This window comes from Corvus kubaryi, unplaced genomic scaffold, assembly GCF_017639235.1.
Source record: "Corvus kubaryi isolate FWS band 111438036 unplaced genomic scaffold, C.kubaryi_AGA036_p1.0 37270, whole genome shotgun sequence".
Taxonomy (NCBI): domain Eukaryota; kingdom Metazoa; phylum Chordata; class Aves; order Passeriformes; family Corvidae; genus Corvus; species Corvus kubaryi.
The window spans coordinates 2356420-2382702 of record NW_024581083.1 but is presented as its reverse complement, the minus strand read 5'-3'; the positions used below and the strand labels follow the sequence as shown (position 1 = coordinate 2382702).

The window sequence follows — 26283 nt, the reverse complement described above, 5'->3', positions numbered from 1 at the left end:
TGTTTTGGAACCTTCATGAACAGTCATTCTAGAGGCTTCAAGAATTTAGCACTCTCGCCAAAGAAATCAAATTAATCCCTCACTTTAGCAATGCATTTATATTAGCCAGTGAATGAATGAAGTCAAAGGGCTAATAGATCTAGTGAGCAAAATACTTGCCTTTCAGCTGCAGGTCAAGCAGCAATTGCAGATCTCTGAGGAGCTCTTATCCCAGAGACAACTTGGTTTCCGTGTGCTGAAGTGACTGACAGAGTCAAGGGTGTGACTGGCAGCTGTGCTTGTTCACCTCATCAGAATACCTAATGCTGCTTGAAGCCCTATCCAAACATTTCACATCTTGTAATGAAAGCTCAGTAACTGTGGTGTAATCTCGTAAAATAACATTAGTTTATAGAAACATGTTTTATTTTAAGATAGTTATCATCAAAAAAAGTCTTTATTTTAGGCCCTAGTTCATTTTTGAAGTAAGTAACTTTGCACATATGTGTAATATTAATTGTGTAGGAATTGTGAGGGCTGCAGAAGGTCTTGTGAAGACTGAGTAATTCAGAATATTTTAGATGTCTTATTTGCCTTTTATTTGGCAATCCATCAACACTACACTGGAATAATACGTGTGAAAATTAATACTTGGGTGCAACAGTTATTTCAGATATGTGCCAAGGTACATAGTTAGTTCTGCGTATGTTAATGATTCTTCACAAATATTCAAAATAGTTACAAACAGTTGTAATTAGGGCAAAAATTTGTAATTTACATAGGGCAGTCTATAATCAAAAATTTTAAAATGGGAGAATGCCTGTTAATAGTCATAAGCTTTGATTTCGTTTTCGGCTTTTTCAAGCACTTGCCCATTTTGCTCTACATTTGTCGCAATTCATGTTTTTGTATTTTGATGTAAATCTTCATTGCTTATCAGTGATTAGAGAAGCCAGTGCAGTCCATTAAGATGTCTGAGAAGAGCGCTCACCATGTAGCAGGGTCAGAACGTGTTTGCAATTTGCAAACAATAAGTAACAACAATAAAAGTTTTTAATGAGAAACATTTCAGAGGGAAAAATAATGTCTGAGTGATCTCAGTGACTGAGGATTGAGAAGAGGCAGTGATGTTCTTTGTAGATGGAGGGCAATACCACATTGTGGCTTTTTCATCATCCTAAGCTTCTAAATCTCCCTTTCAGTCTTTTGCTGCAAAATTAGACTTTAATGTTTCATTATTTACATGTAATATGAATTCAGCTCTTTTAATATTTAGTCTTCTCTCCATTTCATTGTTTTACTCTGTGCTTTTTATAGATATTAGCCTTTTATTTTTATTGGCAAAATAATAAAAAAAAAGAGTGCATTTTGAACACCACAAATTAAACTAATTTTTTACTGTTGCCTTTTAAATCTTAATGATGTATGTATTATTGTATAAATCATGTGAATGGCTCATGTAGCACACTAATAATAGCACTTCCACTAACAGAAAAAAGCCAAGTTGTGAGTGGTGGATCTTGTATACTTTATGTATGATTATTTCATAGGGAGTAGAGACTAACAAAAGCCAGTAACGATGTATAATTTAATGCATACAGCATGGCTAGCAAATAAAGTGCCAGAAGTTGCATCTTAATTCAGGCAGATATTTTCCTTCTAAAAACCTCCACAAATACTACAAATGCAGGTTGTGAATATAACGTTGTGAATGTAACATTGTAGGGTAGCAATTTATTGCACCGTAGTTTTGTGTATGGCACTACTGATCAGCAGTTTCACTGTAGTGGCTTAAAGCTCAACTTTTATTGGAATAGACATTTTGTAGAATAGCAATGACTAACAATTACATAGTTTTTGTCATTTTCATGTGGGTATCATTTATTAACAGCAATATCCAAATTAGCATTTCAGAGGTTTTTCAGGCTAGATGGTTTTAACTGCTCCTTCTCACATGAAAGTCTTAATTTCCTTCACAGCACGGACCTATGAACTGTAGGAAATGACTGTGGGGGTCTGTACCTGATAAATCTGCCTACTAATGAGGGCCATAGCAATGTGGAATTCCTTGCGGTGGGAGCATCCTTGGCAGCCCCCTCTGGCCCCAAGGCGTGGCGTGTCCAGAGGGCAGAGCTGGGCAGGAGGGGCTCTGTGCCACCCGTGCAGGAGGGGCAGTTCTGCTGGAGCTCCTTGTGCCAATACCTGAGGGAAGGGAAGGTGCCAGGCTCCGAGCTGGAGTAGCCCAAGCCACAAGGGCTCACCCTTGTTCCTCGTGAAGCTCCACCAGGAAACAGCTGTTCCTGGCTGGCTGGGGATGGAGCTGCTGCTGCCCAGGTTCACAGAGGGGGCCTGGGGATGGGCACAGGACAGTGCCCAGCTCAGCACAAGCTCTTGTGGCTCTGGGAGCTCTCCTTTGTGGTCCTGTGTTACCGTGTCCGTGCTAATGAGCTAAAATGGACATCTCAGGTTTGACCTCCTTTAACAGGGTTAGATGCTGGGGCCTGTTCAATCTTTGACATGTGTCACAGTTGTTAAGGTAGGTATTAATATAAAATATTACATTTGTGTAGCGTTCAACTTTCCTGTAGCTGTCTGTCAGAAAGTTCTGAAGTGGATTTCGTTAAAGACTCCCCGTCTCCTGAGGAAAAGGGGATAAGGCAGTGTGTCCCTGGACAGGATCTATGACTCATTATGTCAATCAAATTCCACTTCAGAGGGGAATAAAGAGATTTGTATCTCAAAGCTGTGCATAACGACTTCTTGGCTTTTCATTTCATATTTATGAGCGGTTTACTTTGAAGTGTTTATCAGGCAATACGCAGAAACATGAGAGAGCATTGCCTGAAACCATGTTCAAGTGTCTAATCTGTTAAATGCTTGCTGAGCAGGCTAGTTCATCAGTGCATGCAATGCAAAAAAGAGAGGAAAAAAATAAACTTTCTGGGGTTTTGAAGCAGAATCTTTATATTAACAATATAAAAAGGATTAATAATGCCAGGCATTTTGAAATAAATGTAATATATGAAACTTACAAAAGTTGGTTACGTTCTGTGTTAAGTAGATAAATAGTTCTTTGCTTGAAAGGAACCTTGACAGTACTTAATACCAAAACTATACAGTGCCACATCTGCTCTTAAGACAGGCGTATACAGTATCCACAGGATTCTCACTGCTAATTTTGAAGGCTTGAGGCATTCATAAGAGGAGGCTGGTGTAGGTTTCTTTTTCCCCTCTAAAAAGGGCATTTCCTGATAACAGGAATGTTAAAAGCTGATTAAAAAAAACAAAAAAAAACCCAAAGCAGTGGTATTAGTATGCAATGGAATCAAATTTTGAGCAGTATTACCCATTTGCTGTGTGCTGTGCCTGCAGTGGGACTCTGAAGAGGCAAGTATTGTTAAATAGGTCAAAAATTAAACCCCATAATTTTAGGTAAAATGGAAACAAAATGGCAGTGTTTTTCTCATTTTCCTATAGCTACAGTGGGTTCATTAGAAGAGACCATAATGCCTCCTGGTGCTTGTTCCAGTTTCCTATTCACAGGTTTTCTGCTACCAGTGCACTCAAGTCAGATTGTACTAAATCTGGCTGGATGTGACTGGTCCAGGGAACCCTGTGAGGGGGAGGCACAGGCACTGCAGCCCCAGCCTGCAAACCCCCCCCAGCAGTTCTGATGTGCATGTGGGCAGGGCAGTGTTTACCTGGGTGAGCACTTCCTCAGGGCTTGTGGTCCATGCTGTCTGTGCATTTAATTTGGAAAGCACTTCACTTCCAAACTCATTTTCAAACATCTTCATACATATAAGTAATATTAAGAAGGGTCAACAGGAATATCATTAGTTTGGTGCTTGATTTTTACCAAAAATGCTTTAAACAAAAGAAGTATCTTTTCTACCTACAGAGAACATATTTGACTTTGAATGGCTTGATTTGTGGGTTCCTGCTTTGGACTTCTTAAAGTTATCCCTAAAATGACTTAGACACCACAGCTAGTCTCAACTGTACACTTGTGATTATTTTAACTATAGATTTCTGCTTTGACTTTCCAGGTCAGAAATCCTTGGAAACTTTTGGATTGTTCACTTTTCTGGATTGAGGGTTCTTTCCTCAGACTTTCCTGTTCAACGATGAAATGGCTCTCTCCTTGATTTTATTTCCATGCACATTGTTCACCAAATTCCCAGTTTAAAATGAACGAACAAACAAAAAAAAAACTATGCAAAAAAAGACACCAAAGCCCTATAAAACTTATTCTGTGTTCAGTTCCCATAACAAAAGTAAGTTGTAGAAGAACTTTAATCCAAGGGTAGTTTTGTGACATGTATCCCTGTTCTCTGTTCTGAAGTCTTTAAAGAGATAACAAAAAAGAAAATAGAACAAGTAAATGCCTTTGAGAGCCACAAATCTGAAATTTAAATAGAGGTGTTGGCAAGCTTTAATATGCTTAGCCGAATCAGAGTTCATCAGTCTGAAAGTGATGGATAAATCTGTGAGTATCCAGAGCCTGTCATGGTGGCTTAAGCCACCTGAAGCCACCGGCCAGCTTAGCTCATGTGCCCTATCACACCGCTAATTAAGAACACATTTTTTTCCGATAAGACAGTGACTGCAAGGCCACAGGCAGGAGATGTCCAACAGTACCAGACAGTGCTGCTGTCAGTATTCACATCATGGGTAGAGAGTCTGGGAGCAGAATGGACAAACCCTCATCCAAGGCATCCTGTAAGCAGCAGAGAGGAGCGGGTTTTTCCCATCCGTATTCTCCAGTGCTGTCCTTACAGACTCCATACTGCCTTTCAAAGAAACCCTGATTTTAGGTTCAGAACTGCCTGTGAGTCCCATATTACCAAAAGGGAATTGCATGAACTAGCCTAAAATGCTTCTTTGCAAAATGTTGGTAGGCTAAAAAGTGTGAGCTAGTGGGAGGATTAATGAATAATCTAATCTAATCTCTCTCTTGTTAAATCCGAAGAGTTCTTTAATTGGAGTCTGCAGACTCAAAAATAATAATGATGATGATGATAAATAAAAAATAATGTAATCGTATGATACCTAGGCATACTTGACCTTTATCAGTGAGATGTGAATTTATCATTTCACCTGATCTGCAAGGCACTTATGAAGCAAGTAAAGGCACTTAGCAATTGAGATGACGTGTGTGTCAAAAATAGTCAGATAACACGGCCTACCCTGTAACTCTGTTTCAAACCAACTGAATTTTGGTCTGGTTTTGTAGTATTTGCTGGATTATCTTTTTAAAATAATGCCTCACAAAGATTTTGGGGTTAGGCTGAAATTTTTTTAATGCAGAACTAAGTGACAGACAAGAACAGTGTTTTTTTAATTACAGCTGGTTCTTGTGTAGAATATTTGATCTAGTGGGGGAAAATCATTCTTTTTAAAGTCAGTTTGTGAAAATCAGGGTCAACGTTTTCCCATACATAAAAGATTATTTGACAAAATTGTTGTTCTAATTGAGATATCTTGATAGTTCCTCTTCAGAGAATTGCACGCTGCCACCTGTTAAGCTCAATGCAAAGTGATGGTAGGAGCTTGACTTGCTCTTTGGCACACTTGCATGTCCCTCTATTATTAACCAATAAAGTCAGTGCTGGCAGTCCTTCAAATCTTAGACAAAAGTGGAAGGGAAGGGACAACAGAAGTGCAGCAACTGGCCCTATTATTCCAATGGAGTTTTATAAAACAAAGATGTAGTTTCAGACAGCAAAATATTTGAATAAACAGAATCTATAACCTATTTACAACATAACACAAATCTTCTCTGATCATTGATGAAGGGAAAAGTAGTCTAAGTTAAAACACTTGTACTGAAATTCTAGACCACTGGAACGGAGAGAAGTGTAGATGAAATACAGAAACAGTTTGCAGTAACCAAGGGGAGCTGTGGTGCTGAGGTGGGAAAAGAACCTTGGAACAGCCCGTGCCTGCCAGCACCGCTGCCGAGTGCAACAGGCTGAAATCATGGTGTTGAACTTGGGTACACAGGGACCAGGAAAAGAAAATCAGAATAGCAGCATGTTGTGAGTATGTGGAAAACACCACAAGGTAGGGAAGGAAAAGAGGTCCATGGGACCAGGTCATATTTCTTCCTTCCACAGTTCCTCAGATGCCTGGCCAGACCGGTGAGTTCCAGCAATGGAGCTGGTGGGTGTGCAGTGCTGTTGCCGTAGCCCTGCAGCTGCTGGATGTGCAGCAAGGCAATTCACTGCATTTCTTTGTGCAGTGTGCAAACAATAGTCATTGGTAGAATGAAAGAAATCCTGTATTAAGGGTGTGTATTTCATCTGTAGCAAAGTTCAGGACTGAGAGTGATCTAGATCGGTGCCAACTGATGCATTCATAATACCACAACTGACTGGCCAATGAAAATAATTAATTATTTAGCTAGGATTAAAAATGAAAAGCTGAAAGCAGTTTATAATTCAGTCAAATAAATACAGATGTTTCCTGATCTTCTTGTATAATGAAGGCAAGTGGTGAATAAAAGAAAATGTGGTTGTTAGTAGGTAAAGTTCTCAAAGAGCTTCATCTGTTTCTCTTGATACCTGATTGTAAGATATTTACCTTTTACTCTGAAATTATAGTGCTCAAATGATTCTAATTTCATTATTCTCTAAGTTTGGCATGAAGTTTATGTGGATTTTTTGAATATGCTTTTTCAATTCATGTGGTTCTCAGTTTAAAATGTTTGATTTTTTTGGGAAGCTCTTAATTTTAGGTGTATTCTTTTCTCAGTCGTCAAAGTAATTCATATTGGTCTACTGATGGTGCTCCTAGTAGGATTAGAAATGCAGAGTTAAAGGCTGGCATCTCTGTCATTTCTAAAACTGTTAGGAGCAACAGCATTCAGAATATAAACACATGTTCTCAGCCAAATAATGGTTTAAACTTTTTATTCTACAGTACAGGTTACGATTTACATTACCATTATTTCTAAGTGACATGGTATTTACAGTGAAGAAGCACCTTGTGACTAAAGAGCTGACAGCTGCTAGTGCTCAGAAATCTTTATATGTGCCTGGGGACCTTCATAAAATATAGAGTATCTGTGTTCCTAGCTTGTGAAGCAAGGTATAGAGAAACAATTAAGATTTTGTCTGTGTTGACAGCTGATTCAGGTTTTTTGAGAGTTCCCAATTAAACAGTTATGGAAGTATGAAAGCTTATTACCTGTGGCTTCCACTGTTTCTTAAGAGCACAGTTAATTTATCAAATCATGAACAGCAGTTTATTTTTTGTTACCTTTTTAATCTTGATTTAAGGGTATAAAAATAAGAAAAAGGCTTTTCATTAATTCAGCAAAGTATCAACAGCTCATTTATCCCCTGGTTGTTTACTACAGATTTTTGTAGAGCTTTTTCTTAATAATTGAACTCAGTTTAGTGTATCAGTGAAGATAAACAGCCATACAGTGATTTTATCAAAAAAGTACTTTATATGTGTTTGTATATATATAGTCAACTGGAAACCAAGGAGAACTCACTGTCCTTTTCTGACATAACTGTAAAAACTTTAACTACAGGAGACCTAAATCTTTTGAGCTAGACTAGAATGAAAATGACCTTTTTTTAGCGGTGAAAACTTGTGACTTTGAGTTTTGTGGGACCATGGTGTGGTTATTATACTGCTTTGTGCCAAATGAGCCTAAGTGTGCATTGCAAACATGGGTAGTCAATACAGATACTAATTGGTAGCTCTTCTCTATTGGGATTGCACTTCATACTTTCCTTACATTGTCTTTAAAACTTACTACTCTTCAAAGTTTGCATTTTCCATGGAGCTGCAGTTGTTATTCCTTCATAGGAAAATACTGTGCTTGTGTGACAGGAGATAGTATCAGGTGTTGAGCAGGTTAGTTAACATAAAAAAGCAAATTGAAAATCATTCTTTCTGTGTTCTTTATGCTAGCTATCACTTTAAGTACACAAAAATTCCTAATCTCTTCATGTGTTTCTGGGATGGATTTTATTTAGAAATTTACTATCTCTTAAAAGGGAACAGGCATTTAACAAAATTATTCCATAGTATGATCCATTTTGGGGCTCTAGCCCTTTTTCATAAGATTCTATTATAAAACTCCAAACAAACAAAAAAACCCAAACACCACCTCCAAAACCCACTATTACTTTGATGGCGTTTGGACTGGAGATGGGGAATTTACAAGAACTTCATTACTTGCCATGAGGCTTCGCATTCTGTTCTTTCTCTGCTGCTTGTAAAGGAAAAAGTCACAGGAACTGAATTTCAGTGTCTTGGGGTTGTTTGGGTTTGTTTGGAGACTGGACAGGGAGTCTCTGACCTGTTCTAAGATGGGTGCTGGAGAAAATCCCTCACGTTGCCTTCAGTGACTGTTGTGTTGGTTAAACCAAAGTATCTCCATGCTTTGAATCGGAGATTCCAAGTCTGGGAGTCTTTCCCCCTCTATCTGTCTGTGCATCTCTGCTGAAATACAATAGAATTCCTGGGGTCTGAGTGCAGGAGTGCTGGAAGCTCTCAGGTGTGCCCAGGAGCTGCTGCCTGCTGCTGGCCTGAGGGTCAGCTCTGAGCAGGGCTTTCCCAGTGTTCTGCTGCCTGACAGGGAATAATAGGGGAGGCTCAGCCTGGAGTTTTCTTTCTCCTGGCACTTAATCAGTGAGGAGGAGGAGAAGAAGTGTGTCCAGGGAGAGCACGGAGAGACAAAGCACAGAGGAGAGCAGAGCAATTGCTTACAGAATTGCGTACATCTGTCTCCTACAGGTTTGAGAATGGACAGTCAGTAGGAATAGCACATCTCTTTATAATAAATGAAACAGTACTTCCTTTACCATTCCTCAGAGCTTGGAAAAGTTGGAAAGATTGGCTAGGAAACTAAATTGTTAGCCTGAAGAGTTGCATTTCAATGTGGACTGTGTGGGGTAGATAATAGCCTTGTTTCCCACCTAGCTCCATCCTCTTGTCCTCTCAAATCTGATTTTGTCTTTAATCAACATCAGCACTTGAGGAGAAAGCAATAAATGCATACTTTCCCTAAGCCAGCATATCATCAAAATCAAGTTCATCACCCTAAGGTGATGCCAGAAGTACTGTGGGTGGGATAGAGTGGAAAAGGCCCTGACTCTGTGTAAGAACACTCAGCAGTAGCTGAAACCTCAGTCCCATACCAGCTGCAGTGAAGAAGATCAACAAAAGCCAAAAGCGTGGGCATCTCAGAGTCAGAAAGAAGCAAGGCAGATTATAAAGGACTATTAAAGAACGCTTCTGTCATTGATGGGAGAAGCTAGGAAATGAACTTTACATTCAAACCACGTGTTGCAATGTGCACAAACATTTCTGTTTGCTGCTTCTAGTCAGTTCGCTGCAGAAGGGACCAAGGCAGACTGAATTTCTAAAGAATTGAGCAAAATAAAGTCTGCATCAGAGGTTTTTAAACCTCTTCCAGAGACCTCTTCTTTTAGACCTCTTCTTTTTAGACCTCTTCCAGAGATTGGACCTAAATTGTGATACTCCTGCCAGCAAAATCATTATAGCTCTGAACATAACAAAAACTTGAAAAAGGATGGGATATCTTAAATAGATATATTTTTGTTATTCTTACTTTCTGTAATTGATTGTAGTAGCAAAGACTGTGAGTGATATTTATCCTTTTGATTTTAGACTTAGCCCAGTCTTGAACTTGATGTTGTGTTGAAGGCAAATTTATCTTATCTGTGCATTACTGGTTTCAAAAATCTTCTTCTGAGGCATCTTGTAGCAATCACAGCTGGATTAGATTAATCTTCAGAAAGGCAATTCATGCAGTTTGTAATGACCCAAATGAGACCTCTGCCTAGGGGTTAGGTGAAAGTAACCTTTGCTTAAATGGTGAGGCTTTCTAGGCTTAGCAGGGATAATGAGTACAGTAGTACATCATTGAATTCAACACATTTAATAGGTGTTTATATCCTAAATAACTGAAACAGTAAATTTCTGTACAAGGAAGTGCACTGAGGAGATAATAGAAGTAATGTCCTCATTTAAAGGAAAACATCTATTCTATTGAGAGACTATTCACAGCGCGTAGATTATGGGCAATGATGATCAAGTACATAACATTATATTACACTTCTAAACTAGAATACTGCTGATCTATTTTTGTATGAGAGATTATGTTCACCTTAAGGGAGCAGCTGGTTTTAACTGCCTTTCTTTAATGAAAATCATCTAGTGGTTTCTGCAGGTGGGGATGAAGGGACTGGGGATGGAGACCACTAAGTTCTGTTTCACATGAAAAAGGAGAAACCTTGTGACTTTCTATTTTTGGTTCTGTGTTCTTTAAGAGAAAGAAGTTTCTTTCTTTTCCATCAATAAGGATCTGATGTTATTTATCTCCTTTCACTTAGTGTCACCGGCAAGGTAGTAGATGCTACAAGAGTCTGAAAGAAAGTTTTCAGTGTGCAAGAATGGATTCTGCCTGCACATTTCAGCCCTGCTTTGCAAGTGACATCTCAGGGAAGTGCAGTTCAGTTCCTCTCAGCTCCATGCAAGCCCCAGGTGTAGAGGGCACTGTCTCACACTGCAAGAAGCCACCCTTGCCTGTCTGCTCGTGCTGGCAGTGCAGTTTGGCTCGTGGCCCAGTGTTCTCTCTGTGGACACACAGCAGAGCAGTCTGACTGGCCAGGGCATGGCAAACAGTGGGACTGCTGCCCCTCTGCCTTCACTTGTCCCCTATGAGGTCTTGCTGTGCCTGAGCTCCCAATATCACTTAGAGCTATAAGAATGGTTCTCCTTGAAGGAGACACTAAACCTTAACCCCAGGCCAGGCTGTGCCTGCGTTTCCTCACTCCGTAAGTGCTATAGTTTGTACTGGCACTGGGCAAGGAGGGCTGTGTTGTTCTTGCTGAACTTTGTCACCAGGATTCCACATGGAGTATTCTGGCAGGCTGAGTGGATATGAAATGACTGAGGTATTTTTTCATCTTTTGTGAGACTTCATCTTCAAAGTGCTAGTAGGGTGCCCAAAGGAGGGCAGCCAGGATGGGGAAGGGCTTTGAGGGGAAGCTAAGCTGTGTGAGGAGCCACTGAGGGCACTTGGTCTGTACAGCTGGAGAAGAGGACAATGAGGAGAGACCTCACTCAGAACACAGCAGGATACAGCTTTCTTGTGAGGGGAAGAGGAGGGGCAAACACTGATCTCTTCTCTCTGGTGACCAGTGACAGGACCCGTGGGAATGGCCTGAAGTTGTGTCAGGGGAGGTTTAGGTTGGATATCAGGAAAAGATTCTTTACCCAGAGCATGGTTGGGCACAGGACCAGGCTCCTCAAGGAAGTGGCCACAGCACCAACCTGACAGAGTTCAAGAGGTGTTTGGACAATACTCTCAGGCACAAGGTGTGGTGGTTGGAATGTCCTGTGCAGGGCCAGGAGTTGGAATCTATGATCTGTGTGGGTCCCTTCCAATTCAGCATATTCTCTGATTCTGTGCATGCAGATTTTATTTATCCTCTGTGTGACTGTACAGGGATGGTCTACTGATGCCATTAATATGTTAATGGGCAATACTGGCTGAGTAAATGAGAGAGGAATATGTTAGTTGAAGCAGTTCATTGTTCAGGACATGTGGGCTGCTTCCTTTTAGGAAAACAAGGCATGTAGGAGAACATGGTCCAGATCAAGAAAAGGTCTAGAGAATATAACTGTAGTATTTCCATCTTCCTTTCCTCAGATTTGACAGTAAATTAAGGGTTTTGAAGGTATCAGGAATTATAAATATAGAGATACATTTCTATATATTTGGATGTAAAATACATATCTGAAAACCTATCCAAGGACAAGTTATTCTGCTGCTATATGCTGCCTTACAGAACAGTCTCAAATATTATTTTGCAGAAGCAAATGCCAAAAGTTAGTATATTAAACTAATTTAAAATCTACTAGAGAAGAACATGTCTTTACTAGACAGGGAAATTTCTAGAATATTTCATGTCTACCATCAGGTCATAAGACTATAAAGGGATTTCTGAGAAGCAGCGTAAAAAATCCTTTCCCAGAGGTTCAGGAGCTGATTCCATTTGTGCTCTTGATATGATCCACTTCTCAATTTTTTAAAATTTGGTCAGTTACTGAAAAATGCCAAGTTCCCAGATAATAAAACTCAAATGGGTGAATGAGTTTTGTGAATACTGTATTTCACTTTCAGTGCCTTTACCATTTTCCTCAGACAAATAAAGTAAGAACAGGATGCTAATCAAAGTGAAATCATCTGGGCTTGTATGGGCTGTTAAAATCCACAGAATATCATCAAAATGTCTTACTGCGTATGTATAACAGCTTGATTAAGCTAATATAGTCATAATTTGTGTGTGTTTGTAGACATGCCACCAGCAAACAAGAAAATTTGAAAAACTTCATTTTCACAATGAGTTTAGCAATTTTAACATGTAGCTGAAGTCAACATGTACTCTACCTGGGGGGCAGGGGGCTACTAAGCTTCAGTTCAGTCCATTTTTTATATTTATTTTGGTTTGATTTTGACCTTTTTATTAATAAGTCTAAGGTTAATTTGCTAACATGTCTGAAGCAAAATTCTAATCAATCAAACTGTTTTTGTTAAATGTCTTCTACTAAAATTGCACATGATTAAAGTTTACATTTTCCTTAAAAGTAGCTTTATCTGTCATGCTAGAGCTCTTTACTTATTACAAAAAGAAAAGCAAAAAATCTCTAGACTGAAATGCACTTGAGAAGCTCGTTTTTAGGACTATTGAGTTCCCTGATTTTGACTAAACCCCTAAATTTCTGATTGCTATGTTAAACATTAGAAGGCAGGTAAAATATGCTCCTAACTAGAAGGGTTCGGGTTAATTTGGTGTTGATGGAAGCGAGTTGGCTTTTTTAATGTCAGCCTTTTTATATTCTTTTTACCTCTTGCCACTAAATGCTTCATTTCTTGAGAAGCATTGTCTGGTGATAGTTCTTCACCTTGGGCTGTGGCCACTGTCTTGCTGCTGGCCTGTTTGCTGACCTCAGGGTGACAGAGCCACACCCAAGCCTGGTCATTGCTGGCTGAGGATGTAAGTCAGGCTTCCAGAAGAAATCCATCCCCTTCCTTTAACAGATGAGCTCTAGGAATAAATTTTAAGTGGGGCCCAGTTTTACTTTGTACATGTGTGCATACACCCCTTATCCAAAAAGTGCTTTGGCTGTTAGAGATGAGAGTGGAGAGAGCTGATACAGGAACGTGAACCAGATCGATTTAAAAGTCTATGAGCTTTCCTGGCTAATCTGTGAAAGAAGTTCTAATTTAAAAAAAAAAAAAAAAAAAAAATCTAGTTACCTTCTTTATTAATAGAAGACACTTGTTTGTGTGTTTTATTTAGTGTATGAACTTCCATTGTAGAGCTTCATTCTGAGAAATATATAAAGGAAGAAGAGAAAATATAAACTGATTTTGGATGAAGTAAGACTACTATTTTAGAAACACAGACCCCAGATCTGGTTTCCCTGTGAATTAAGAAATTAATTAAATAATTGGCAGTTATATTGCCAGCAACTTCAGTCTGATTTTTGTTTTTAGCCCAATGTAATGAAGCTCAAATTACTTTGCTTTATGAAATCTTTGAAAGACTTAGAGAGCAGTGAATATTTCCCTTTATTTTTTTACTGCCCTGTTACTATAGGAAACAAGTACATAAGCAGAAATCAGGCAGCAACTCTGGACTTTCTGAGAACCTTGGGGGACTCTGTGTGCTTTAAAAATGTATAAGATTTTTTCCACTGAGTCGTTATTAACTGCTAAAGGTCATGTGTTTTGACATTGTCTCAGAAAGTTTGCCTTTAAACCAAATGACCTCCTGATTTTGGTCTTGATGTGTTCTTTCTTCTGGAATACAGGAATAAAGGTAGAAAACAGTTACAATGTAAGGTCTATCTTGGTTTCTTTAGCAGATATTAAATTACCAATTGCACCAAATGTAAATATAAAATTGGTGACAAAGTTTCATGTTACTTCACTGATGGATTTGCATTCTTGCTCTATCTCTGTGAAAGAGATGTGTATGTGAAAATGAGCTTCATTAAAATAATTTCTCTTTTTGAGTAATCGAATGCACAACTTCAAAGCTCATGGTCTGTCCTACAAATACAAGGTTAGATACACACTAAAACAGGTCATGCCATTAGCACTTGTCATGAGGTTGATATTAATCACACACCTAAGTGATTAATTATTTGGGGTGAAAATAGTAACCTAAATTTTAGAGACCTTTCCTACCTTTGTTTTGTATATTTCATCCATTTTAGATACATTCAATATTTTTAAGGTTAAGTCTTGCTTTGTTTTGTATATTTCATCCATTTTAGATACATTCAATATTTTTAAGGTTAAGTCTTGCTAGACCAGTGCACCAGAGATCTCTGTAAGTAATTCATTGGTATACAGCAGAACTGAGCAAAATTTAAAAGGTCTGGTATTTTCAAGCTGAAAATAAATCTCCTAGCTTTTAAATTACTTTTTTTTTTTTTTTTTTGTGTGTGTCCTTCTAGGAACAAACTTCACCCTCGCAGAACTAGGGATCTGTGAGCCCTCTCCCCACCGAAGCGGCTACTGCTCAGACATAGGAATTCTCCACCAAGGCTATTCCTTGAGCACGGGCTCTGACGCCGACTCGGACACCGAGGGAGGGATGTCTCCGGAGCATGCCATCAGGCTGTGGGGCAGAGGGATCAAATCCAGGAGAAGTTCCGGCCTGTCAAGCCGTGAGAACTCGGCTCTCACGCTTACCGACTCCGACAACGAGAATAAGTCAGACGAGGAGAATGGTAGGCCTTTTCCTTCTGTACATTCCTAACCTACAAATGTGAGAATGTGAGCGTACTTAAAAACACATGAGTCTTCTTTTAAAGGTGAAGTTTGCACTTTCTCAGTTTGACTAAAGCTGGTTTTTAACGTGTTTTGGGTTTTTTTAGCATCACTATCAGGAAACTATTATATGTGCATCATATTATAGGTATTATGTTTGATCTTACAATTTACTTTTCATGCCATAATCTGTCACAGAAGTTTGTACTCCGAGTATCTTAAATTAAATTAATGATGAGAAGCAGAAAGAAATTTCCAAAGAGAAATAGTTTTTATATGTGATTTTTCTACACAGCTTGAAGTAATATTAATAATGCAGAATGTGCTGGTAGCTGTAACACTGATGCTAATTCGTAAAAATCAGATTTAATTTTATGTATTTTTTTCCATGGTTCTGGAGTTGTAAAAACAATTGTTTTGGTCTTTTATTACTGGTATTGGGGGGCTTTTAGAAAGCAAATCTATGCATCGGACTGAGGCACAACACTTGTGTTTAGTGCAGTTTATTAAGGTCACAGGAATGAGACTTTGGGCACAGCACCAATCACGTGTGACCTTAGCACAGCTTGGCAGTGGTAGAGTCTGAGTTTCCTGTGTTCAGCGCTGTCCTCTCAGGTGCACATAAACAGAGTCAAGTTCTTCGTATAGATCACCTTGAAGTTCTTACCTGGGGAATTTTCTGCGCTCACATAGGTTTAAATTGAACTCAAGAGGGAAAACAGTAGAAAAGGATTTGCAGGAATTTGTCCTCTATCCTATAGGGTGATGAAAGTGCAAACTCAGTTTAGTTAAAATAGAAACTAGGGGGTTTGGACCTTCTCATCCTGAGGAGGTGAAGAGGAACCCTCCCTAAGATCATGCCCTCAGAGCAACTGTTCCAGCAGCTGATACCAGCCTGTGGCATCAGCTCTCTGCTAAGCATATTGTGATAATATTCTGTTTGATACATGTTGGGTGCCACTCAGAAGAGGATTTTTGTAGGTGTTTATTTTGGGCTCCTCCTGTACTTACTGGCAGTTGTCTTGGTTTCAGCAAAGTGGGTGTGCCAGGCTCTGGAAACACAAGCAACTGCTTGTCAAAGCAAACAGGGCAAAACCAAATTACAGTTTATATAGATAGAAAGAACAGCAAAGTGTAATTATTTTGTTTGTAACACCAGTCTTTTTTGTTGTTGATTTAAATTGAATCTTCAAGTAATATATCCTCTCCATAGGCATAGCAGGATACATTTCTTCATCAAAACCAAGGAGGGAATGTGCATTTACTAATAATGGTTTGTACAAGGAAGTCCATATTTTAATTATTTATGACTGGTTACTTGATTTTTCCTTTTAGTAATAACTTTCACAGAAAATATGACAACTTGTATTGATTTTAGTACAGTTTTGTTAAGGCTTCTGAGCATAATTTCAAATAAAAAACCTGACTAATAGAATTCTGCCGTTATGGAATGATTGGGCTTCAATGCTGTAGCAGGAATTCACTTCTCTGAAGGTGGTTGTCTCCATTTCAGTAGCAGCAGTGTGTCACACCTTTTGTCTAAGAAAACATAGTCTCAGAACCTACTTCTATACACACTGTCACAGACTGGTAAAAGAATGAGTCTGTTCACTTGTTTCTCATTGACCTCCCTATAAGAAGTGAATTATTATGTAATTGAAAATACAGTGCAGTGAATCCATTTTGCATATTTCTAACAATGGTGTTATTAGGAGAAAGAAAAACACGATCAAACAGCAAGCAAGTAACAAACCAGGATGTGGAATTAATTTTGGGTTTCTGTGAGAAGGGTTTCTGTGTTGATTTAGAAGGTTTGGTTGATTTAAAAAAACATCATGTGAGCATGAAGCAACTGTTGTATACACAGAGGTGTTAACTTCAGTAAACTTTTTAGCCTTACTCTCTCACAAATCCTGGTTAGCTCAAAAATCAATGCTTCTTCACATCACTGATTTTATGAAGTTTTGGGATGCATTATCATATAGATTGACAGTTGCCCCACTGGTTCAGCACCACAGTGTGGACACTTACAAAGCCATCATTAATTTCTCACACTTGTGCCCAGCAGTGGTTTCCTACATAATAAACACTGTGTCCTTCAGAAGCAGATCAATAACCTGCTAGGTGCTCATCTTGAGAGGAAGTAACAAGAATCTATATTTCATGAGAAATTTGTGCTCTGATATGGTTTCATATTTTCAGGATACCAGCATAAAGCAAGACATTACTTGGTATGAAACTTTACCCATTTATGCCGAGCAATTTTAGAGGGAACTCATGATGCTTAGACCTCTCAATTTATTGAAAGTACTGTTAAAGCTTTTTTCCTGATACAGCTCAAGTGTTATGAAAGAGTAGTTCAACTCCAAAAGATGATTTTTTTTTTTTTCAAATATTGAGGTGCTATCACAATTTCAACTTAAAAAAACCCCCAACCAACCAAACAGACCATACCTCTCGCCTTTTTTTTGTATCAATAAATCTATTTTGTCATTTTTAGTACATCTCCAAGCAGCACAGAAGAAGCTTAATTTCTAAAAATTGCTCCCATTCAAATCCATTCACAAAGCTTGTGACTATTTTCTGTGCTTGTAGATTTAGTATGATTTAATTTTATCATAAACCAGAATGCTGTGAACCTTGAAATATTATCAGGCTTGGAATGCTTACAGATAAATTGAAATAATGGAAACTCATTAAGTTCCATGTTTTACTTGGTATACTGAAATTCTTCCGAACGAAACACCTACTGATATTTTAAAAACACTTTTATTTTCAGAAGTCTGATTAGGCTCTAAATTCTTACTGTATCTCGTAGCTTTTGCTACTGTCTAGATGTGGCCATCTCTTCTTTACACAAGTCAGTTGTGAATATGTAACATAAATCTGTCATCAGATTATTACTCAACATGATGTACTGAGTTGTGGGATTTAAGTATATTAATCTTTTTGTGATTCATACAAATGTAAAAGGCCAGTTGGAAATACAATACCTCTGATGTCATGTGCCAGCTTTGTAGAGAGGATTACCTGTGGGGATGCAAGGTGTGAGCTAGAGGGGATACACCACTGTTCCTGAATGCTTATTTTTTCTTTGATTAAATCTTGTAACTATTTATTCCAAAACATCATGGCTAACTTTTGAAAAGGATGTTTTTCATCAGTTGCCATGTTCTTTCCTAAGCCTACAGTATTTCTATTTCCAGAGTAAAGCTTAGAGGCTGGTCATGTCTAGGTAGTGACCTTGAAGCAAGTACTCTTTCAGTTGGTTTTTGCTGTTCTTTTTTAAGTTGAACTGAAAATTATGTTCTTCTGAAAAATGTAAAACTTTGTAAAATAAGGTAACTTTCAGTTTAAAAATCCATGAAAATAGAACGATCATAATTAAGGAGCACTTATGCACAGAATCCTTTTGCAACAGATCTGCAATTTTCTCTTTTCCTGGTCTCACTGTTATTGAATGACCAGTTGCAGGCTGTTAGGAAGGCAACGAAATTCAAGTGACATTAGGCAGATGGTAGTGAAAAGCTGAACAGACCAATAACAGAGAAGAGAAAAGGTAACCCTCAGTAGAGGAAAGGAGAATGGAAAAGTAGACTGTAAACTCAGGGCAAATCTTGGTTTGAGTGCTGAAATGAACTCACAGGCTCAAAGTGAACCCAGAAGGAGGGTTTGCAGTTTGATGTGAATCTAAATCCTGTTAATTAGCCTGTTGTCAAAGAGAAAATGTCTGGAATGGTGTTGGTGGCTTTTCTTTTCATGGTAGAATGTTGTTACCTTGACACTTTTAGTATTGCATGTAGTGTATATATTAGTATTGTATATAATGGATAGAGAATGTCACTGGTAGAATGGGACATAACATAAAATACTTACCATGAGATTTCTACTCTGATATTATAATATCAAAGACTTGAGATGTTTCTGTTTTACGTTTGTGTGTCAGAAAAGAAAAAAAAAAAGAGTGTCTTGAGAGAGGAGGAGAATTTCCAGGACGAAGCCATGTTATTAAAATAATGTCAGACCAAAACAAATATATTATCAAGGCATGCTTTTATCTTAGTAGCAGCAATTCTGAACTGAACAGCAAGACAGGAATGAATGAGGAGGAATAAAGCAATCCCAAACTTGAGCAGAGCAGGGGAGAGTTCAAGGTCATGCTGTGATGATCTGGGCACATGTTTGAAAGAAATCTACCCCAAAACACTGGTTGTGGCAGCTCTTTGCAGATAATGCCTACGAGAAGCAAATAATTTTGCTCATAAAGAACCATATCTGTGTTGATAGCCCAGCTTGGGAGGTGTGGGAAAGTGGTGCTTTATTGGCATCAACCTGGGGAGTCCTGACAGGGAATCCTGTAGGGCTGTGCACTCTCCTCACGTCACCTCCTTTTCTTCCTGGAGAAAATCTTCCATTCTTCACTGACTGTCCAGGTGTGACAATTCAAGTCAGGGGGAAGGGTGCTCTAGGAAGCTGCACTGATATTTTCAGGTTAATATCCATCAGTGTTTGCTATTTTAGACATACTGGTGACAATGACTTTTGTTGATTTTTCTGTGTTGCTTTGATGGTGCTTTTTATTGTAGTAATTAAAAGTTTGAATATCACACAGTACCTTGTGTGCATATCACTTACTAAATGAAAGAGTGCCATGAATAAAGAAAATAAAGTTGGAAAAATTATGAGGTAAAATATGAAAACCTGTATTTGTGTTGTACTTCTGATTGAATCTTATGAAAATTAGGTAAATTATATTTTTCTTTCTTTTTTTCCCTGCTATGAAGTTTTCAGTGGTGATTTCCTATAGTAATTTCCCAAATGGATGTGTAAATCTTAACATCAAGCCCCACCTCATAATTCAAATGACCTCACAGTTTATCATTGTTTCAATTTTATAAGCAGTATAATCTGAGCTTTTCCTGGGATGTTGTTGAATAGCAAACTTAGAATTACAATAGAACAGAAAAGATGTTATTGCATCAGAGGAGTTTACTAAAAGGCACCAGACAGATGACAGCCGAGGAGTTTATTTTCTTACTTTTAGTGTTGTAATTTTGACATGTTGTTATCAATATTTCATTTTTTAAAATTTTTTTTCAGCTTTCTATTTCACACTTCATAATTTGCAGGAAAGATTATAGCAACACTATGGTTCTGCTCTTGAGACTATTTTGGGTTTGTTGTATGCATGCTAATGTATCTGAGTTGTAAGGGAGTAGAAAGTAGACATTTTTTATGTTGTTGCTCCCAGAATTCTGTTTGGGTTAAACAAGAGGGAGATTAAGCTCACTTGATAAAGTTTCCCACTAAGAAATATTCACTTTCACCAGTAGAAAACACTTTCCTTGTTAAAAGGGAATGTGGTGATGCAGTTGGAGCAGATCTGTGTCATCTTTAACTGCATGTGTGTGAGAAATATAATATGGCCTCATAATTCTGGGATAGAGTATGGATGTTTTGGGTACAAGGAGCAGCAGGGAAGCGGAGCCCCACTCTATATGTCATAGTGGAGTGCTGGTTTCTGCAGGTAGCACTGTCTGGGAATGCTGTGCCTGTTTCTCTCCCAGAGCAACCCAGGTAGCTTGGAATCAACAGGAGGGATGGATCTGAAAGAGAAGAGAGGAAGAGCTGCCACAGTTGTATGATCTGTTTGTAGCTGAGAAAGTGGCCAGATGGTCCTAAGGAAGTGATGAGATTTAAATGAAATGTCATATACTCAGAAAATGGCACCGCACACGTCACACGTCACCGAGGCTCCTGAAAGAGGAGAGCTGGGAAGGTTAGCTCCTGCCTGGGCAGACTTCAGCTCTTCTTTAGGAAGGCTTGTAAAGTACTTTGTAAATGACAAATTTAGAAAGTCATTAAGCGCAGTATCAAAGCTCGGTTGTTTAAGTGGATCCAATTTTGATGTGCTCTCAAAACCTGAGGGCACTTCTGATAGGACGTGGTTTCCTAATGAGGGAATTGACTAGCAGGGATGACTTTTAAAGACTTAACTACACATAAACTCAATTTTATCCAGGTAAATGGCTTATGTATTCAGTGCAGAGGGAGTCTAGATGACGGGGTTAAAGACAAAAAATGGATATGTAGTACTGGTAAACTTTAAAGCCTTGTGTAAGACAGGAATATGAAATGACAGTATTAAAAAGCTTAAACATTTGTTGCAATTTTAATATAACACAGCAAGACTGTAGTGTAGGTTGGCAGGATGATGTGATGAATTACTGCTACACTGTCTGGTATATATTGAAAGAGCTCAATAAATACTATCTGGAACAGAGTGCTTGATGATATTCTAGAAATTAAGGATGGAGATGTGGCAAGACAACTCTGCTTTGGTGGCCTAAAAGGGCCATCTTGACTTTCAGTTGCTCGTGGCTGCCATTCAGCACTTGGGCAGCCATTAGATTTTCCATTCAGGTCAGTGTTGACCTGAGAGATGTACATCAGGATCTTGGGTTTCATCTTCCCAGAGATACAGGTGTTTCTTATAGGAGGAATGTATGCAATGCTAGTGCAAACAAGCAGAAAACCCAACTCAAACCCACAAAAACCCCAAACCAAAGCAAAAAAGCCTCTTACGTATGGTGGGGTGAGGTCTTACACCATGAATGTCCGTACTGTTCTCCCCCATTCATGTCAGCCAGGGCTTCAGCACCTGTAAAATTTTCCATTGCCTCTGAGGTGTCAGTGACTTCAGTCCCACATTCTGTGCCCTGCTCTGGCACAGCATCATTGGGCTTTTTGTCCATATCCCATATGAGGGCCTGGCTGAAGCTGTATCCTGTTTGCAGTCTCTCTCTTCATGGTGTTTTTTTTGGATTATATGAATGGCCCCCTCATAACTGAATGAACTAAGGCAATCAGGAATTGAGACCTAGGAATTGAAGTCCAGTATTTAGCCAGGAAACTGAGGAAAACAGAAATATGGGTTGATGAATTAAGGCTATCAGGAAAATAGTGCAGCAGCTGGGTTCATAAACTGCTGAGGCTAGCTGGGATCTTCCTTTTTCCTGAATTCTAAGGGAAAGAGCTTTTGCCTGCAGCTGTATCTACATCATTGTGTGAAGGTCACAACATGGAGAGCTTTAAAAAAAAAACCTCTCAAAATAACCACAAGATTTTTCAATTATTATTTAATCATGAGCCTTTCCATCTAGTAGAGAGAAATGATGAAACTATGTTTAACAAGAACTCCATTACAGCACATTATTCAGTTTGTCAGTTATTAGTTTTATAAAAGAAAACTTAGATGATATAGGTCACCCAGGTAAGCAAGCAGCAGTGCCTTTGTTCAAACCATAACTGAGTTAGAATAATGCCTTTTTATTCTTCTCTATAAAGGAGATTTGTGTCTGATAAAGTCAATCCAGCTTGGTGCTAAATGCATTGTGTGTGGCTGATGAGTGATAAAACCTTTGCAGGAAGGTTTGCAAGTTTGTCTGTACTTGGTGTTTAACTAAATTTATTAAGGTGAAACAAAAACCTATGTATTTTACACTTCCCTTGTAAACTGAAGCGCAGATCACAGGAATCCATCCGCTGAATTTATTTTGTCTTGCCTTTCAAAATGAGAAATTTTACCAAAAGCTTCCTCTGAATTTGTCACACCAGAGACTTGTACCTTTCCTCATGTATGGTATGCCACTATTAATAATCTCCCTCATTACAAAGACTTGCATACTTCACTGACTAGTGCATAATCAAGGTACACTGTGTTTTTTCTAGTCAATACTTCATTTATAAAGCTCAACCTGAGTCTGGCCAATCAGCTCTGGAGGTGCAGTGACTGCCTATTGTCACATGTATAAAGTGACACGTGTAGATGGATGTTTAAGTGTCATTACATTTTCTAAATATTTCATGGGATGTGCTTTGTGTTTATGCTCTGCACACTGTTCTTTTCAAGGAATCTGTCAGCTTGTCGAAGGCGATGGATTTGAATTGATTGTTAATGTGATGTTGAAGTATAACATTCTACTCAGGTAGGATAGAATTCCTCTTCAGATGGAAAATGGATAGGAAATGGTGCCTTAGCTCTGTTAGTGCCAAGGTTTTCGTATGTATATATTAGAATAATCAGAGCTTGTTGGAAATTAAATTATCCCATAACTAATGAGCTTTTAAAGAGATTGTTATTATTTTACTGTCTTTTATTATAAAACTTTTTCACTTAGTTTTTAAGTAGTCAGTTATAAAAGATGTTTCCTAAATTCTATTCCTTAGGTCAAAGGAGAGAAAATCTAATTAATAAGCCCAATTTTGTTGTTGTTGTTTGGGTTTTTTGTTTGGCTGGATTTTACCCATAAAGTTTTTTTGTGACTTGACTTTTTGCCAAAGCTCCAGGCAGAATTGAATGGTTTCTGTCAGATACTCTAGGAGCAACCTAAACATCAACTCTTTTCTTTGCCTTTAATTTCCTTATATTTCACACAGGTTGAAGATGACTTTCTGCTTAATTTAAGCTTTTACAAGTTCTACGGCACTCTCCTTCCTTGGCAGTGATAAGGGAAGTACTTTTATCTATTTGTTCAGCCTCTCTGTAGTATTAGAAATCGCTGACTCTCTCCTCTACATTCTTCCTGTAAGAAGCTCAGGGGATGATTGGCAATGATTCAGGAAGGCTGAAGCTCTGCCTCTTGAATCAAGTGAGAGATCTCTTATGAGCAGCTGTTTGTCCACTTGCCTGTTTAGTCTTTGGCTCGCAGACCTCTCATCAAAGTTCTTCAACACCTCCAAAGCTGTTGGTAGCACCACAGAGACCATGCTGAAATCTTAACCATCTGTGAACAAGAAATACTGTCTCTGATAAAAGAAGAGGACCGTTTTTTCAATTTATGTTTCGTCTATCTCATGGTTAAAGAACATTGGATGAGACTAAACCCAAAAAAGAAAGATATGACGATACTGGGGAGATGAAAATACCATGAAGAACTTTTCCTAAAGTTACCTGCTCTTGAAGGCTAGTTATCATTGCTTAAGCTAACTCCCTGCATTTTTCAGCTTGCAGTAGGAATCCTTTCCATGTAACATTACTTGAAGAAGTAGCTTTAAATGTTTTTCCAGGCTGATTATTGACCCCCATTATGTGCTGCTGTTTGTCACCAGAGGGTGCCATTGCTGTGATCTTCCACATTCTTGTGCAACCCCACTGACTTTTGGAAGAGGTACTGCTTCTATATGGTACCACTCCTTTTAGTTGTGCAAAGAAATGGCAAGAAAAGTGGCCTTATGGAGAAAACTGGCCAAAGAGCTATGTGTAGATTAAAACAGTAGTTGGAACAACCCAGTCCTAAAATGGGGCTGTTTTCCTGGTGTCCATTTGGGTTCCTTACATTTAATCAGCACCACTTAACGCTGTAGTTGTGTGCAAACTCATTTCATACCATGAAAATAACCACAAGTTTCTGGATACTTAGTACTGTGCAGCAGAACAGAGCAGGTGTCAGAAGAAGAGGCAGTTTTATTTGTGAGTGAAGTCACAGAAGGAGGTGTAGCTACTACAAAATCAGTTGTTGGTGTATTCTGTGCTGGCTCCTGGAAGCACCTGCCCTAATATTGGACATGTGTAAGATCCTTAGGCTTGCATGAACTATTTGTTCATTAGCTGTGTTTGCACAGTGATTGTCCATCTGTGCTCAGGTCTGAAAAAGAGATTTACACAAGCTGGACTCTAAGAAACATAGTTCATTCCTAGAATGTATCACAGGCACAGTTCATCCCCAGAGCATATCAGACTGTGTCTAGATGCCATATGAACTCATATTTATACCTTCTGTCCTTCGGTATTTCCTTTGGTCTTCCAAATACATAATGCAGTAATCTGGGTAAATGAAAAGAAGATGTGAATTTACCAAGCTTGATTTCCTATGGGCTGAGATGGAAGAAGCAGCTCTGGTAGTTTTTTACTTTCCATTTTATTAAGAACCATGCTGGTATTATTGAGGGCCTTCAAATAGCATCTCTCCGGGTCAGATCTTGCAGCTGAGCAACTATTCAGTGGGAAGGATGACTTTTGTGGTTTCTGAAGTTGTTATAAATATCTCAGGAATTGCTGACTGTTCAAGTCATTCAGGCTTTTCAGTAGCGCGTTGCTGATAGGGAGAAGATCATCACGGAGTTGGTGAAATTGTATTTGCCTGAAAGTCCAAGGAGCCTATGAAAACTGAAACTTCCTTGCCATGTTTGCCCTACTGAAACTGAGATACCATCTTGTAAAAAGACATAATATCATTCCATTACAGCAACATGCCTGTAGGCAAGGCACAATATGTGAGCATCATTTGTTTGCTCAGAGCCATGACTGTCATTCAGAAATATTGAAAGGTAGCAGTTGGATTTTTTCACACAAATGGTTAAGGGACTTTTCTCAACATCAAATTAGCGTTCAAGAGTGAAAATATAGCTTCTGTTTCCTCAGATGCTGAGTTGTAAGAATGAGTAATCATGATTCCTGGGGGATTTTTTTTTTTTTTTTTTTTTAACTTGAGTGGTACTAGATAAATAGGTTTATCAGTTTTCCACAGAACACTTATATTTAGTAAACTTGAAATGAGATGAATTACAGTGAAGTTACTCCTCTTTCCAGCTTTCTTTAAGAGGGGAATTATTTTAAGGAGGCGTATGCTATTTATATCTCCCACATAATGCTGTAGCCTCAAGCTATGTTTTGCAGTGTGGATATGGACAAAACAAGGGAATGGCTGTGATTGCTTAACTGACTTAACCTAAAGGAGTTTAACTCCTTAACTGACTGGAGTTTGTCTTTTGTAGCTCTTTATTTTTCCTATTTAAACTTCTTTTGCTCAGTGAAAACAGGACATCACTAACTCTCGTGTTAAAAACTTGTTTCTGATCAGTTTAGTTCAGTGCATAGAAAGTGTGGTGTGGGAAGGATAGGTCAAGGTTAGGACTGTGGGCAAAAGAAAGAGGAGTCCAAGGAGGCTCTGAGTTTGGGGCAGCCAATGGAGCACCACAGGAAGCGACTGTCCTACTTCCCAGCTGTGCAGGGAAGTAGGAATCTGCCATCCAAAGCAACTTTGCTCACCATGTGTGCTGGGTGTGCTGCTTTTCAAAAGCAACCCAGAGCAATTTGGAGAATAAGTTCTGAATGTTTTCATCTGTATATAGATGCTGGTGTTCACTTTAAAGCCTCTTTTAGTATAGCAAACCTTCCAAGCTGTATTTCTGAAGCGAATAATATATGTAAATCAGTTTGTTTTCTTCTTTTGCAGAGTTCTCTACATTTTCAGTACTAAATAGTGAAATAATAATCCTTATGTGCCCAGTCCTGTCAATATATCCCTGGGCAGCTTCTCAAAGACTCCTTGAGTCTCAATCATCTATATTCATTTGCCAGTTCTAATTTTCTGGATAATTACTGCATATTTCAAGACCACTTCTGTTGTGATACTTAGCCAGATTTAATTCTTTCAGATACTTTATTTCTTAACCTATAATTTGAC

The 26283-nt window shown here is 38.6% G+C and overlaps 1 protein-coding gene across 13 annotated transcripts in view; it reads left to right on the top strand.

Annotated features, from left to right (window-relative positions):
• TENM2 (teneurin transmembrane protein 2) overlaps positions 1-26283 on the top strand; it is a 655728-nt gene that overhangs the window by 194532 nt on the left and 434913 nt on the right. For all 13 annotated transcript variants that reach the window (XM_042025410.1, XM_042025408.1, XM_042025406.1 and 10 more), the window contains exon 4: positions 14500-14775. In XM_042025410.1, coding sequence (XP_041881344.1) covers positions 14500-14775 — 276 coding nt within the window. The remainder of the gene's footprint in view (positions 1-14499; positions 14776-26283) is intronic.